The 15,203-nt window shown below is 41.2% G+C and overlaps 1 protein-coding gene across 6 annotated transcripts in view; it reads left to right on the top strand.

Moving 5' to 3' along the window:
• Positions 1-14,049, top strand: part of TNNI3K (TNNI3 interacting kinase) — a 265,756-nt gene extending 251,707 nt beyond the window's left edge. For 4 of the 6 annotated variants that reach the window (XM_008525043.2, XM_070592134.1, XM_070592137.1 and 1 more), the window contains 2 exons: positions 10,177-10,256; positions 13,511-14,049. In XM_008525043.2, the coding sequence (XP_008523265.1) occupies positions 10,177-10,256; positions 13,511-13,587 (157 nt within the window). In that variant the 3' untranslated portion in view covers positions 13,588-14,049. Of the gene's footprint in view, positions 1-10,176; positions 10,257-13,087 lie in introns of all 6 variants that reach the window. The other 2 variants (XM_070592131.1, XM_070592135.1) reach the window with 1 other exon arrangement.
• Positions 14,050-15,203: the final 1,154 nt, after the last annotated feature.

The following is a 15,203-nucleotide window of genomic DNA, read 5'->3' as shown; positions in this document are numbered from 1 at the left end:
TTCGCCAGGACAGGGCGTTAGGATGCTGTCTTACACATGTTGGGCGGCACTGGGGGATTTTGAGCAGGGACGTGACATGATCTGATTAACATTTTTAAAAGTTCATCCTTGTTACTCTTCTTCTCTCTCTTCCCTTCCTGAATGGTTTAGTCCAGAAGACATTAGACAGGGCAAAGCAAGACTGAATTCCCCAGAGTGTGGAGCAGGATGTCTGAGTCCAAGTATGGTGCAGAAAATGTCCATGCGGACAGTGAGAGTGGTGAGTGGCAGCTGCCTGGCATAAGGTGTCAAAGCCAGAGTGGGAGGAGGAAAGGATTTTCTCTGGGCCTTGGGGCAGCCCTGCCAAGGTGCTGAACCTAGGTCTGATGAAGAAGGTGTCCACATGGGAGAGCAACCTGGCATGGGAGGTTGTGTCCTAGCCTGGGAAGGAGGTCATCTCTGAGAGTGGGTGGTAAAGCAGTAGCCCCACATGGGGTGTTGGAGCCCAAGCACAGTAAGAAGGGTGTTCAGGCCGGGAGGTGGTGGCCACTGTGGTTCCATGCCCACTGAGAAGGTCTGTCTGTAGAGGAAGATGCCTGGTGTGGAGAAGCTGGAGCATGAGGGTGGCGAGAGGGTGTACGTGTGGGCCGGCAGCCCAGTGCAAGTGATCGAAACTCGAGCAGGGCATGGCACGGTGCACAGCTCAGTGCTGAGTGCCAAAGCCCAACGTAAGTGAGGAGAGCACCCACTTGGGGCAGGCAGGTAGGAAATAGCCCAGAGCAGGGTGTCAGAACACAGGAGGGTAAGGAGGGCATCCACATGGAAGCAACAGTGGGTGTGGGATGTTGGAGCCCAAGTGGAGTAAAGGAGTGTGTCTGTGTGTATGTTGACAAGCAGTGGGACAGCAACCAGAGATTTGTGATCAAATAAGTAACTATATTAAGGGTAATGGGAAGCAGGTTTCTCATTGTCAGAGAAGGGTGTTATAGATGTGGAAGGGGAGAAAACTAGAAAACCCTGTCATGTTGGATTGGAACTGGAGATGAATTTATGATTTAAGGACAGGGGAGACCTAAATATGTTTACACCTGTATGTATATATATGCACATTCTCCAGCTTTGCCTGCTCAATGAGAGGGCCTGGGAGCAACAACACATCAATGGCAAGGAGCACAGCAAGCAGAAGTATTTAGTATTTCTAAATACTGTTCTCCACTAACAGAAAACAGGGGACTTTGGAGAAATGGCAGATTTCAAGTATGGGACAAGGAATGTACAAAATAAGCCTGGAACATCTTATGTAAGAAAGTAAAGAGCTACTCAAAGAAAGATGGCTATATGTCAAAGGAACAACTTGAAGGGGCTCCCACGTACCAGCTATGAGATGATTTGAGCATCCAAATAAATAATGACAGTAACATTATAATCCATTGAATAAAATAGTAACTTTAAATCCATACAGACATAAATAAATGAAGATATTGAAATTTGGTTGAGAGATGGAATCTTTATATAATCTCAAAGTACCTCCTCACAGAATAGTTAATTACAAAGAGAAAAAGAGTAATTTTGTAGTGGGGAACCTGTCAGGTACCACTTTAATCAAATGATCAAATTAACAGCACAATAATGGGACAAATCAAAGTGTGATGGGATGCAATGAAAAGAACCCAGCATCACTTCTGTGATACTTCCTGCCGAAGACGCATGATTTGAATCTAATCATTAGGAAACCTCAGATAAAACCAAATTGAAAGATATTCTGCAAAATGACTGTCTTGTCATCCTCAAAAATGTCAAGGTCATAAAATTCAAGTAGAGACTGAAAATCTGTTTCAGATTGAAGGAGATTAAAGAAACATGACAATGAAATGCAGTATATGGTTTTGAATTGGATCCTCTTGCTATAAAGAAGGTTATTGAGATAATTGGCAAAACTTGAACAAGGTCTGAGAGTAAATGGTAGAATCAAATGGTTATATTGCGGTTATGTGGGAGAATATCTTTATGTTAGGAATACACTAAAGTGTTTGGGACATGATGGGCATCAGATTGGCAATTTACTCTCAAACAGTTCAGAAAAGAAAAATGTACTATTGTTGCAACTTCATGTTTGAGATTCTTTCAAAATGAAGAATTAAAGTACATATATTTAATATTAATATATTATCATATTAATATCATATTTAATATTATATGTTTACTATGGCCATTTGATTTCCTAGGTCTTTGCACATGCCCCTACCTATCCCCAGATCTCCCCTCTCCTGGGAAACCCTTGATTGTCCTTCATCTTCTGTGTAGGAAGGGTACCCTGTAGAGTATGTGTGTCTTCCAGGGTGTTGAAGCTTACCTGTGCGTGTCTACATTTCTGTTTACCCCAGAGGGCACAGTCTATGTCTGTAATTCTCAAATCTGTACCCCTAGAATTTAGCACAGCGCCAGGCATTGTGCTTGATAAACAGCCAAGGAGAGAGGGAGAGAGGCAAGGTTACAGGTATGAATTTGGGAATCATTTCTAGAGCCAATAGGGTTAAGTGGAGAAAGCCAGAGATTTGCATACTGCCTGGCCTAGGTTTGAATTACAGTGGTGTGATCTTGGGCAAGACTTAGACTCTCTGGGCCTTCATTTCCTCACATGGGAAATGGGTTGTTACGGGGAACAAATGCAATAAATTTTGGGAAATATCTGGTGGAGTCCCTGGCACTTTAGCAGGTATGGAAGAAATTTTAGTTTCTCTTTAATCCTTAAAAATAAGAAGAAAAACCATCAAAGAAGACTAACAGTTTAGAACTCCAGATTATATTCCTGACTTCACTATAACCTTAATATATGAATATGGATAAGTTCTGTCATGAAAGGCTTCAGTTTCCTTTTCTGTAAAATGGGAGGTGGGAAAATGGAGGAGAGAAGACTGGGTTTTAGGACTGCCATGCTACCACAATCTCATAGTTTCGAAAGTTAAAATGCTTTCCTGTTTTTGGATGATAGTGAGTACAGAAGGTGAGAGATAAGAAAGATTTTGCTGTATTTAAAGGATGTTCCTCAGTTTTAGCAAGGCACCTCCTACTGGATTGTATGATTGACTCATTTATACCTGCTTAACCTACAGGTAAATTAAGAAGTGTCAGTGTTGTTGGGTTACTGTCAAGCACATTAATAATTTCTGAGCCATCAAGGAATTCACACACACTTTATGTTCTTGCTGAATTTTTCCTTATTCATAATTCTTTGCCTAATTGCTTTTTCTCTTAAAAATGAGGGTGCTTAGAACTTGGATATTTGCCTAATGGCTCAAACAGAGCCCTGACCCTTTGCCAAGGCTTTCAGTCCTTTTAGAGCCTGGGGACATTTGCCATTGAAAGAAAGCTGATGGGGTTGATTTTCCTGAAAGAGATATTTTGCACTGACCTCTTGGCCCCATTAAATACTTTGGCCATTGCCCATTCATTTTAATGGGAGCAAAAAATTTGTTTTAATTTAGAATATTATCAAACAGGGAATATGGACAAAGACAAAATAATGTTTTGAAAACAGCCAGAATGAAATCATGAATAAATAACTATGTTGAATCTAGCTGATAAATTAACAAATATTTATTCATAAGAGTCTGACTGGACTATTTCAAAGTTAAGCCAAAGGTGATCTCATTTCTAATAGAAATCTCTTCTTTCTCTTTAGGCCGAAGAAAAGGTGGGCTGCATAGAAAGACATTGAGAAGTGTAGAAAGGCAATTATCCCTTCTGACAGATCTGTTTTAAGTAGATCTATTTGTTTTCAGCTAAATGCCAAAAGGAGCAACTAGATGACTCTCACAGCCTTTTCTATGGCAGGCCATTTGTTTTCCGAGTGCAAACACCTTATTAGAGATCTCAGCAGGCTGTTTCTCCACCTTGTCTTTGTATTAGTCCCTTAGATTAGCATCAAATAACTGAAATTCTGGCCAGATGTTACCCATATGTATTTCTTTTTGAGTGAAAGAAATGATACATTCCTCTTGAGGAGAGGGATAAGGGTGCATATGGCGTTGAGCCTCATGCTAATGTTCTTACACAGGTAGCATCGTTATGACAAATGGCAAAAAGAGCCAACAAACCTAAAGCATATTTGCAAAGCTTGGATGGTGTTGCCTTATGCCAAATCCAAATGGCTAAGTCTTCCAGGTTACAGGTAGCCTAAGGGCATTTTTAGCTGCATAAAAACTAACTGGACCAATTTGAATGGAAGAAAATTTTGCCTGAAGTCTTTCATCACACTGGTGATGGTTTTCTGTTCATTTGGCACAGGAAGGCGGTATATAGGAAGATGATCCATGCATGCAGCTTAGAAAACCGTACAGAAAGTTGGGGGGAACATGAACATCTCATGTGGAAACTTTACTCTGTGTGTCTCATGTTTTGACATCACTGCATGGGGACAGGCCAGCCATTGTTGCACAGAGGAAAGTATAATTTTTTCATTTATACAAAGCAAGACACAGGAAAGCTAATTCTGGGTTCTCTATGATGATGAGGGATATTTCTCCATGAAGAATGTCATTTGCATCTTTATATGCAAAGGAAGGGTCTGAAGCTCTGTAATGTGTGACTAATTCAGTGAGCTCCTCAAATGGTAACAAACCAAGAGTTTGACATGTGCTGCTATTAAATGTGTGTTTTAGAAGAAAGAGCATGGACTGGACATCTGGAGACCTTTTCTTCTGGTTCTGGTTCTGCCTTTTGCTAGCTCTGTGAGTTTATGCAGGTTATTCAAATTTTCTGAGCCTGACTTTCCACTTGCATAGAACGGATGTAAAATTAATGCCTTCCCAGACACCTCATGGAGGTTTTGTAAAAATGCTTTCAGCTAATCAATAGAAAAGTATGTGCAAGCTATAAAGCCTCAGCAAATATGAGAAATTATTATTGTATCATTTTGGTAGAACTTAATATCTTGGGTCTTTTTTTTTGGTAAATATGAAGTTTGCCATCATTGCTCACTTCCTCACTTCTTCTTCTTCTTTTTTTTTTTTTTTTTTGGTGAGGAAAATTGGCCCTCAGCTAACATCTGTTGCCAATCTTCCTCTTTTTTTTTCTTCCCAAAGCCCCCCCTAATACATAGTTATATATCCTAGTTGTAGGTTCTTCTGGTTCTCCTATGTGGGATGCCGCCTCAGCATGGCTTGATGAATGGTGCTGAGTCGACGCCCAGGATCTGAACCGGCGAACTCCAGGCCACCGAAGCAAAGCGCATGAACTTAACCACTCAGCCACAGGGCTGGCCCCTTAATGTTCTAGGTCTCTTTAATTTATTTGATTGTTTTAATTTCGCTATTGCTTTCAAGCCATGTAGACAAGTCTACATTTGCTGTAATTTACCAAATCAAAGTCCTCAGCTCTGCAAAGGCCACTCTTGGAAGAATGTGATAAAAATGGTTTCTTTTGGATTGTGTGTCCCTCTGAAGTCTTTGGAATGTAATTCAGTCAGAAGCAATTATGGCACTAGCAAATATACTGAGAATTCATGAAACCCCACAGCCAAAATCATGATTCCTTGCTCCAATACCAAAAGCATTTGGCGGGCTATCGTTTGGAAGCCACAATACTGGCTGCTGTGTGGCTCTAAATGAGGCCATTTGGACTCACTGTGGCACTGCCTGTTCCCACCAGTCTGGAGAGATGGCACCAAAATTCCCTGCAGTCTCTTCAAAACAGTATTTTCCTTATTTCCTCTTGGGCCTTGCTTAACAATGCACCTTTCTAGATTAAGAGATGACATAGGGTTTTAGGTTCCCCCTCCTCAGGCACTGCAACATGAATATTCTACAAATTTACCTCATATAAAAACCTTTGTGAAGCAGTGACAGATTTTCCGGTACCAGCCTGACACAACCTGTCATTCAGATCCCTAATGATGGGTTTACGTAAAGGTGCTTTCCCCACACTTTCCTTTGCTTCATCTTAGATGGCAGTGTGGTTCTTCTTTCAAAACAGAGCACTAAAGGAGATGGGTCCTTCAAGCAAATATCATGGTTCAGTTACTATTTCAAATGAAATGTGTATAGACAAAAAGCTACAAACACAACCCTGAGCGGTAGTGGTAGTGTGTAGCCAGATAGGCTGTGGCATGCATGTGGGAATCAGGCATTCAGGCCTGGCCAAACGTCAGACACTTCAGATAAGGAAGAGAAAAATTTTCTGCCTAAGTGGGAATGTGTGATCTCACTCTACCTTTCCAACATGTCAAAGCTGGTTTCACAAAGCCAACATCGTTCACGAATACCTTCTAAAGAAATGGAGGAACTTGGGATGTCACATCATGTGATGCTTGGATCCATCTACAGCACCCAGGGCCGTGAGGTGCTCCAGTCACAGCCTGGACACTTTCAGAGAGGGGACAGTAACCCCTTCTGAAATAATTCAGTCTATTTGTAGACAATTCTAACTTTAAGAAATGTGGTGTTTTGTTCTATCTATTCCCAGTGTCTAAGGCTCAATTTAACCCTGTGGGCAATGTCACCTACCTGAGATCTGTATCAGTTCTGGATATTCAACAGTGACAATCCAATCCGACCATTTGTCATCTGGCATGGATCTCCCTTTCTTACTTACCAAGCAATCAGGAGAAACTCTGTCCAGTATCCGCGGGAATCCAGATCAGTGTTCTAGCCTGTGGATTTCCCCTTTAAGTTTATCCTCACCAAAAAGAAATTAAGCAAATCTAGCATGATTCTTTTTCTTACTAAACCCATGGTAGCTTCTAGTAATCAGTGCTTTTTGAAAATTTTCAGAAAAACTCTCTTTTAATATTCCTTTCTGGAGCTTTGCCTACGATGTACACTAACCCACTAGTTTAGTTTGTAGATTCTGCCTTACTCCTGCTTTGAAGAACTGAAGCTATATTTGGGTATCTTCTATCTTCTACCACTTTTCCCATTCTTCATAGCTCTTCCATAGTCTTATATACATATTGATTTACTTTTCATTGGATAATATTTTTTGCTTAATGTGCTTGTCATAAGCGTCATTATCTCTGCATTCATTTCAGCCAACATAGCCTCATATTTTTGTTTTGAATGCTCTTGTTATCTTTGCTTAGGGTGCATGAGTCCATTCACAAGCCATGTGACTATTTACAAACATGCTAGTTTGTGCTGACAAACCATGGCCTCAATGGCGTGCACACATGAAAATATAAATTACATATTGTAGATTTGGGTGTGTACTGGCCTAATTAGCAGACAGTGTACTAGGTAGTCTATACCCATAAAGCATGGATTGAGGAACAAGAAATATTTTTAAAATTTTTGTTCTGTTCTTCATTCTGGATAAATCGTTCATTCCTTAGTGCACCTTTATAAGAGACAACGCTGCTGATTATATTTATCTTTACATATATATCACAGAACTAATATGAACCTTTTAGCATAAAATGACTGAAACGAAAATAAGATATATCAATATAATGTGGTAGTTTGGAAAAACTGACCTAAAGACTACCTTATTCTCTTTAAAAGAGAAAATTTCATTCCATTCTCGTAGGAAGTATACATGAAATTACCCATGTAAAATTATATATCATTCATATGTATGCCCATATGTGATATGGATCTTCCTTTAGCATAAAGAAGGTTACCTCGTTGACCAGTAATATGGGCACACTGCGGCACCGAGTGCCCTCCTTACCTGCCATTATTTCCCATTTGCTGTCAGTGAACGCATGGGGCAGCTGCATCCCTGGAAAGGCCAGTTTTCCCTGAGCACGACTTCAGCAAACAGGGGTCCTGGTGTGCCTCGGGGACTCGGGGCTCCTGTGAAGCTCCTGCTGAAGTCTGGATGCTCTTGGGTTGAGGACAACTAGTTCCATTAACCAGGGTCTTGTTTCTTCAGCTTTGTTTGACTTGGGCGTGCTTAGCTCCCATCTGTCTGTCATTCTAGAACAGTGTCCATGGCCAGCCTATATGGTATCTCTTGGGCAGGAAGGTTAAGTCCCCTGGCATGAATTGCCTTCAGCAACTGAATAAATAAGATGGGCTTTCTATTCATAGGAAAACAGATAGCCTTTTTGGTGATAAAATATTTATTACCTATTATCTTGTTGTTGCCAAGACTACTGAGTATAGCACCCTTCTTAAAAAGAGCTAGAGTGCTAAAGAGGTTACAGGAATTAGTAAGGTAAATTTTATTTGGAAAAATATCTTGAATGACATTCAATTGCCCAGAACTGAGTGTAGTTTGCCATTTAACGTTGACCAAGGTCACATCATGTCCCACTTTAAGCCAATACTTTTTCTTCTTCTTTTTAGTCATTGCTTTTCTCTAAAAAGCAACATTTCTACTTTATAGCCTGAGAAAGCAAGGTCAAATATAAGGTCATTTTTAAGGCAGCTAGTGAATGAAGCAGTGTGAATCGATGTCAGCTTTTAGAAAAATCTAATTTCTTTAAATGAACATTTTGTGATAGCTTTATTTCATTTAACAACTTTTATTATTTTAACTACTTACAAGGTAGTGGCTGCACACTGTGGGAGATCCAAAGATGTTCGACAGGACCTCTGATCTCCAGGAGCACTCTGTCTAGTGGGAATCCCCTTTTAGAGTTGCGTAAACTGAGACATAGAGCAGTTAGATAATTTGCCAAAAGTCATAGAGCTAATAAGTGATGGAGTGAGAATTCATATTTAAGGAGTCTGGTCCCAGAATGCTCATTCTTAACCATAACACCATACTGCCTCCTATTAGGGATAAATAAAATGTCACAAGCAGATTCAAGTAACGGGAGCAGCTCAGCCACAACCATGGAGAAGGGCAAGTTCAGGAATGTTTGGAAAGTCCAAAGTCCATTAGTGTGGCTTGAATTTGGGGAAAAAATGGATTGAGGAATTATACAATGCAAGATACACACAGAATGCAAGTTGATTTAGATTACAGAAGGTCTGGACATCGGCCTGAGGAGGTACAGCGGGGAGCAGCAGAGTGCCCTCGTGAGATTTTTGTCACAAGAAGAGCTTGTGGACAGTTCTGGGGGTCTCTAGGATAGGCTCTTTGGGGAAGCTAATGGATGGATGAGAGAAGTGGATACAAGAGACACTATCAATATATAATTAACTGACAGATTTGATTAGATATTAGGGTGAAGGTTTAGGTAAATTTAAGTTTTGAGTGTGTTGCAGTAGAAAGGAAGCAACGTCATTTTCCAAAATGGTGAAAGAGTAGGAAGAGTTTGAGGAAGAGAAGAATTAATGAAGGCCAGGAGTGAGGAAGAAATTCACGTTTGAATAGTGGACAAGCACACAGGCTTTGGAAACTGAAAGACTTGGATTTGAATCCTAGATGAGCCATTTACCAAACTGTGTAACAAGTTACTTGTTTCAGCCTCAGTTTTCTTATGTGTAAAGTGAGAGAAATGATATAGTGATGATAAGATAGGGACAAAGATTAAATGAGATGACAAATGTAAATGCTTAACACCTAGGAATCATGCAGTAACCATCATTTTCACTGTGTCTTATAATTACCATTATAATAATAGCAGTATAGGGGCCAGCCCCATGGCCTAGTGGTTAAGTTCAGTGCGCTCCACTTTGGTGGCCTGGGTTTGGTTCTTGGACCCAGACCTACACCTCTTATTGGTTCCCATGCTATGGCAGCAACCCACATACAACATAGAGGAAGATTGGCAACAGATGTGAGCTCAGGGCAAATCTTCCTGAGCAAAAGAATGACCAAAAAAAAAAAAAAAAATAGCAATATAATAATAATGATACTCCTCGGGATGTGTTTCATTTATATTGATCACTACTCAGATAATAATGCTCTGGTTATCGTTCCTTTTAAGTAAAGATTGCAAGTATTTTAACACAGACTTTAGATTCAATACTCCTTTTTGTTATATTTAATATCAAAACAAATTGGAAATTATTTATGTACTTTCCCAATTTTACAGATAAATAGACTGAGGCTCAGAAAGAGTGACATGTCTGTGGTTACACAGCTAGGAATTGTAGCCTGCCTGGCAGAGCCAGGACTCACAACCAGATCTGACTTACTCCAAATAATTCTGAACTTTTCCTCAACTAGTCACTTGTGAGACAAAAACACCTTTGTATCACTTGCCATTTCTCTGGGGGTCTTTGCTTAGTGAATAAATTCTGTTTTATAAAAGTGTTGTTAGCAAACCACTACAGTATGAAACTGTGCGTCTCATGAATTTTCCAGTGCTGGACAGTGTTCCTCTCAAGGCCTGTCTTTGGAGGAGATGAAGAGAAGTCTTCAATTCTCACCCATTGACAAATATGGTAAGTACTCAGATTCTTCACACTGATTAAGGAAACTACCCCAGGAGGTGATATCTATTTGACAATGAGGAAGAAAAGATTGTATTTTTTAACAACTAGAAATGAGGGATACTTTAAAAATATTATATAATAAAGGTACAAACCTGGATCTTATAAGTCTTGTATAACTCTACATTTACCTTTGAGTTTAATAACGAGGTGAGCATATGTGACTGTGTGTGTGCATAGGTATGTGTGTGTATGTGCGAGTATATGGGAGTGCCTGTGCACAAGGGAAAAAACACAACTCTTCATATGAAAATAATCTGCTGAATCTCAGGACATTCCAAACAGCTTGTTGCCACCTTATTGTGTCCACTGCCTTTAAGCCCCACATCACAGTTATGTAGGGAAGGAGGAGAAAAACAAGAGACGAGTTTCCATAATATGCTGGAGGAGCACTTCCCCTTTAGCATGTACCCAAGAGGAAAATGTAAACCTGGCCATTCCCTCAAACAGCTGGAGAAGAGGTGAGGGTACTGCTGATGGATTCATTTTGCACAGAACTGCTTTAAAAATAATTAATAAAGCTCTCTGAAATAGCTAACACATTTCTATGCTGAGCCTGGGAAGCCAGAAGACGGGCAATTGCCCTTATCATCAGCTGCCATGTTAATGTGCTAGACCTGGGATGTCCTTTTCCCAACTCTAAGCCTGAGAGGCTCTGTATTTAATTGGAATTTTAGCACAATGGGCCCATTTCTTCATGGCAACTTCCTTTGACAATATGGAGGACTGGAAAAATGTATGTCAGCTGAAAAGATCAGATTTATTACAAGAACTGGGTTTGGAGAAGAATCAATTGGATGATGTGGTCCCAGTTCTCTGATTTAGATAGCAGTAGACCCTGGGGACCCTTGGTTTTGGGATCATCACCAATGACCCTGTCTGCAGAGCATCATTACTTCAAGCATCAGGAAGACTTTAGGAAACAAAGAAAAAAAATTGCCTGGATAGATGTAGACAAACTACTTGGAACCTTAAAGAAAGGAAGTTCCGTGCTTCTGATTCCCGATACGTGTCTAGAATGCAGCCAAATGCTTTTTATCATCATCTTTACAGCATAATTAGGCAGTCTAATAACAGGGGAAAATGTGCTCTAGGTGTCACATCATCACATTTTTTTATAGATATAATATCATTTTCTCAAACCTTTACAGATCTGACTGCACAGTCAAAAAATACAGGGCACCCTTTGAAATGTGTGTTTGACCAGAAGTCTTTCCTTTCACGGTGGAGTTTCAAGATGAGGCATTTCTTTACCTTAACGATCTGTTTCTTAAAAGGATAAGAACTTGAGCAGAATTCCTCAAGACGGAGAAGTAAGACAAAGTGATGCAATAGTACAAAAGCTGAGTCTTCCTGTGCATATCTGTACCAAGGTCTAAGGAAACACCGCGCTGTTTGAAGGCAGTGAGAGTGTCTATAGACAAAGAAGATTCATTTAATATTTCCCACCAGGAGCATCACAGCATACAAGGAAGAACACTTCAACTGCCCTCCATTCCCATTTCATAAACCCCTTGTGGTATAATGGCAACTGTATGAAGTTTCTTTTTTTTTTTCCCAAAGAGCAGGCTAGAGAATGAAGATAAAATTAAGTACGTAGCTATTTTCTCCGTATTTGAGACCTTTCACCCTAAAGTAAGAAAACGTGCAGATGTGGTTCAGTCTTTTCCTAAAGCCTGTGGTCATATTTCACTTGGGGCCCTCTTAAGCTGAGCAGCTACATAAGTGCAACACCTTCATCCCTCAACTCTGGCAATAATGGCATCAGTAATAAAGGCCAGCATCAATTCCCTGCTGATTTTGCTACCTATCCCTGAGGAGAGCCTGCCCACACTGGAGGGTTGTACACTCACCATCAGATTCCTAGTGGAGTCCTGTGGGGAGAGAGGCATGCAGAATCACAGGCCAGTAAAATCGCATGTGGTACATTAGAGGGTTGAGTATAGTGATAAAGGGATTATGAGCTTATTAAAGCATCTATCTATGCCTGGAGTGAAGTTACCATTTCAGGCTGGACAAAAGGAAATGTTTTGCTCTAGGATGTAGATTTTGTTTTAGTCCACCAAGTATTATGGTTCATTGATGCATACTCCTGTCTTAGCGCCGGCCCCCCCCCCCCCCCCCCCCCCCCCCCGCTACAACCTTCCTCATATCTGACCGGGGCAGCCCCACTAGAGATGAGTCAGAGAGGATGGCAGCGGCAGAGGCCACAGCAGCCGGCTGCTCCTCTCAGGAGAGTTTGTGTGCTGCCTGAGAGATTTGGACAGAGACCTTACTTATGAAAATAAACATGCCATCCAACTGCCTATTGCTCCACGTCCTCATGAAAATGTAGATGGCTGAGTTGGTTCTGAAAATCCAGCTATCCAAGGGGAGCTAAAGCAGCAATCACTATTGGCAAATAGGCCCATTTTCACAGAAGCAATGAATGGCTTCCTTACTTCAAGCGTAAGGTAACTGCTTCCCTGCACATGTCGTGCGTTCTCTATGACAGTGGCCCGGTCTTGAGCCACGAGCTCCCTTCTCTAGACACACCATGAGATATTGTTTCAACGAGCCTCAAATGTCACTGATATTTACACTTAAGCATTGATGCACACTTAAAAATTGGGTTCTCGGGGATAAGAAAACAAACTGCAATAGAGAATCGTTCTTTCCTTTTTCTCTACTGCTGTTTCCCCTTCCTTTTTAGCCATCATTTGTTTAGCACTGACTATGCGTCACTGTACTAATTGTCTTATGTTTGCTACCAACCTAAGTGCTAATACTTCTCCCATTTACAGATGAAGACACTGAGGCTTGGAAACGTTAAGTTAACAAAAATCAGAGAACCAGTAAGCAGTGGAGCCAGGATTTAAACCCAGATCTGCCTGACGTGAAAACCTGAGCCTTTAGCCATCAGGATGTACCACCTTCCTGCACTGCACCCTTCTTTACTCCAAACTCAAAATGTCACCTGGCCAGCATGGGTCCAAATCATTCATCCATCATTTATGTTCCTCTGGTCTCAGCTCTGTCTTTTCATTTTACGTTTTACTTTTGTTTTGCAACTGCTTGCCAACAACTGTTGTCCAGACTCCCTTTTCACATGAGCTGAGAGAAGCAGCTGGGCAGCTGGGAATTGCACCGGGTGAGGCTGGGTGTGAGAAATGGGGAGATGGACTGAAAGGCCAGTAAGTAACAGCTGAACTTCTTTTCTGATGCAGGCTACGTGTCTGATCCCCTGAGCCCGATGCATTTTCATTCTTGCCGGAATAGTGGCAGCTTTGAGGACAGCAGCTGACAGCATTCGCACACACCTAAGGAGAGTTTTCCCCCAAACTGACAGCAGCAGTTCCGACCATGGCAGGCGTGCTTCCAATTATAATATTTTACCCTCTAAGGTCTCCTTAAATTGGCCTGTTTATACTGGTCCTATTTAAATCCCTATCACAGGTTAGGCTTTGGATTTGTGGCTAAGGAATGAAATGCAAAGTAACCAAGACAGAATGTATTTGAAGAATTGGTTTTAATTTTGTAAATGGAAAAAAAAAAATTTATATTGTTACTTGGAGATTGAGCCCAAGTCCATGGTGAGCACTTAACAATTATTTAACAATTACTATGTTATCCTAGACTGAATTATGAACACTTGTATTTGAGAGCCACGGGTTTGATTTCTTAGGATATTGTTCATTTTCTTACCTCATTATGTTACTTCTAGTGTCGAGCTCTGTGATTAAAGATTCTTTGCTGGCGTACGAAATTGATTCAGAAGTGTATTTCATTCCAAAAGACTTCTCCTGAGTCTACCTTCCTTCAGACGTACTGAGAAAAAGGAGTCATGACCTTCAGATCAAGAAGCTTGCAAAAGTATAGCACTTAGTTATTTAACCTCCTTCCTACATCGTACCGAGTGCTCTGTGCTCTGCTTGGACCTGTCGGTGTCAGCACCAAGGTGTCACACATGCTGTTGGTACAGTTATGAAATCAGCCTATGAATGCAAACCTGCCATCCACGCCAGAGTGCGGCCCAGGGCACTGGAAAGAATTCAGAGGTATCTGCTGCCTTCAGAAAACAAGAACTCTGCCCTCCATGCTGGTTCCAACCAGAAGACAGGAACACTTCCACCAAACAAAATAGTTTTGCATTGAGAGTCAGATTTGGGAAAAGCAGGCAGGAAACCATGAGAATTCAACGTGATCATTACTGCTTTTAAGCTTGGCAAGAGAAATCAAGTTAGTAAATGATGATTGGGCATCCTCTGAATCAAGGTTCCAGACCTCAGCACTATTGACATTTGGGGAGGGGGGTGATCCTTCGTGGGGCTGTCGTATGCACTGGGGGAGGTGTAACAGCTTCTTGGCCCCTACACCATAGATGTCAGTGAAAGCTCCCGTAAGTAAGGACAATCAAAACTGTCTCCAGACACTTCTAAATGTGTCCTCAGGGACAAAATGCCCCAGGTTGAGAAGTACTGCTCTGAATCCTGGAGGAGTTTTAGAACTAGGGGCCTGAAGAGCAATGAAGGCAATAGGGAGCAGACTCTGACTGACTGAGGTACATGAAGGCAGCAGGTACCTCAGATATCTTTCCAGTGTCCTGGGCCGCACTCTGGTGTGGAGTAATGTGGATTGCTATACAAATGGAACTGAAGAGAAGTGCTGATTGCTCCTTCCATGTCTGTGGCAAGTTTCTCCATCCTCCACAATCCCCCTACCAATTAGAAATTAGATTTCTCGAGGGCAATTTCCATCAGAACTGCAACCCCACCTCTAAAATCCCTCTGAGCCTTTTCTTATGACCTGTGGTTGCAAAGTTGAAAGTCTCCACTTGCTCTGAATAGCTGGGCAATTGCCCAATGTGAGTCCAGAGGTAGAAGTTAAAACCATGGTACTTCCAATTAGATTTACCCGTTT

This window comes from Equus przewalskii, chromosome 24 (genome assembly GCF_037783145.1).
Source record: "Equus przewalskii isolate Varuska chromosome 24, EquPr2, whole genome shotgun sequence".
Taxonomy (NCBI): domain Eukaryota; kingdom Metazoa; phylum Chordata; class Mammalia; order Perissodactyla; family Equidae; genus Equus; species Equus przewalskii.
Note: the sequence above shows the minus strand (reverse complement) of the source record. Positions and strands in the feature narration are given on the sequence as shown.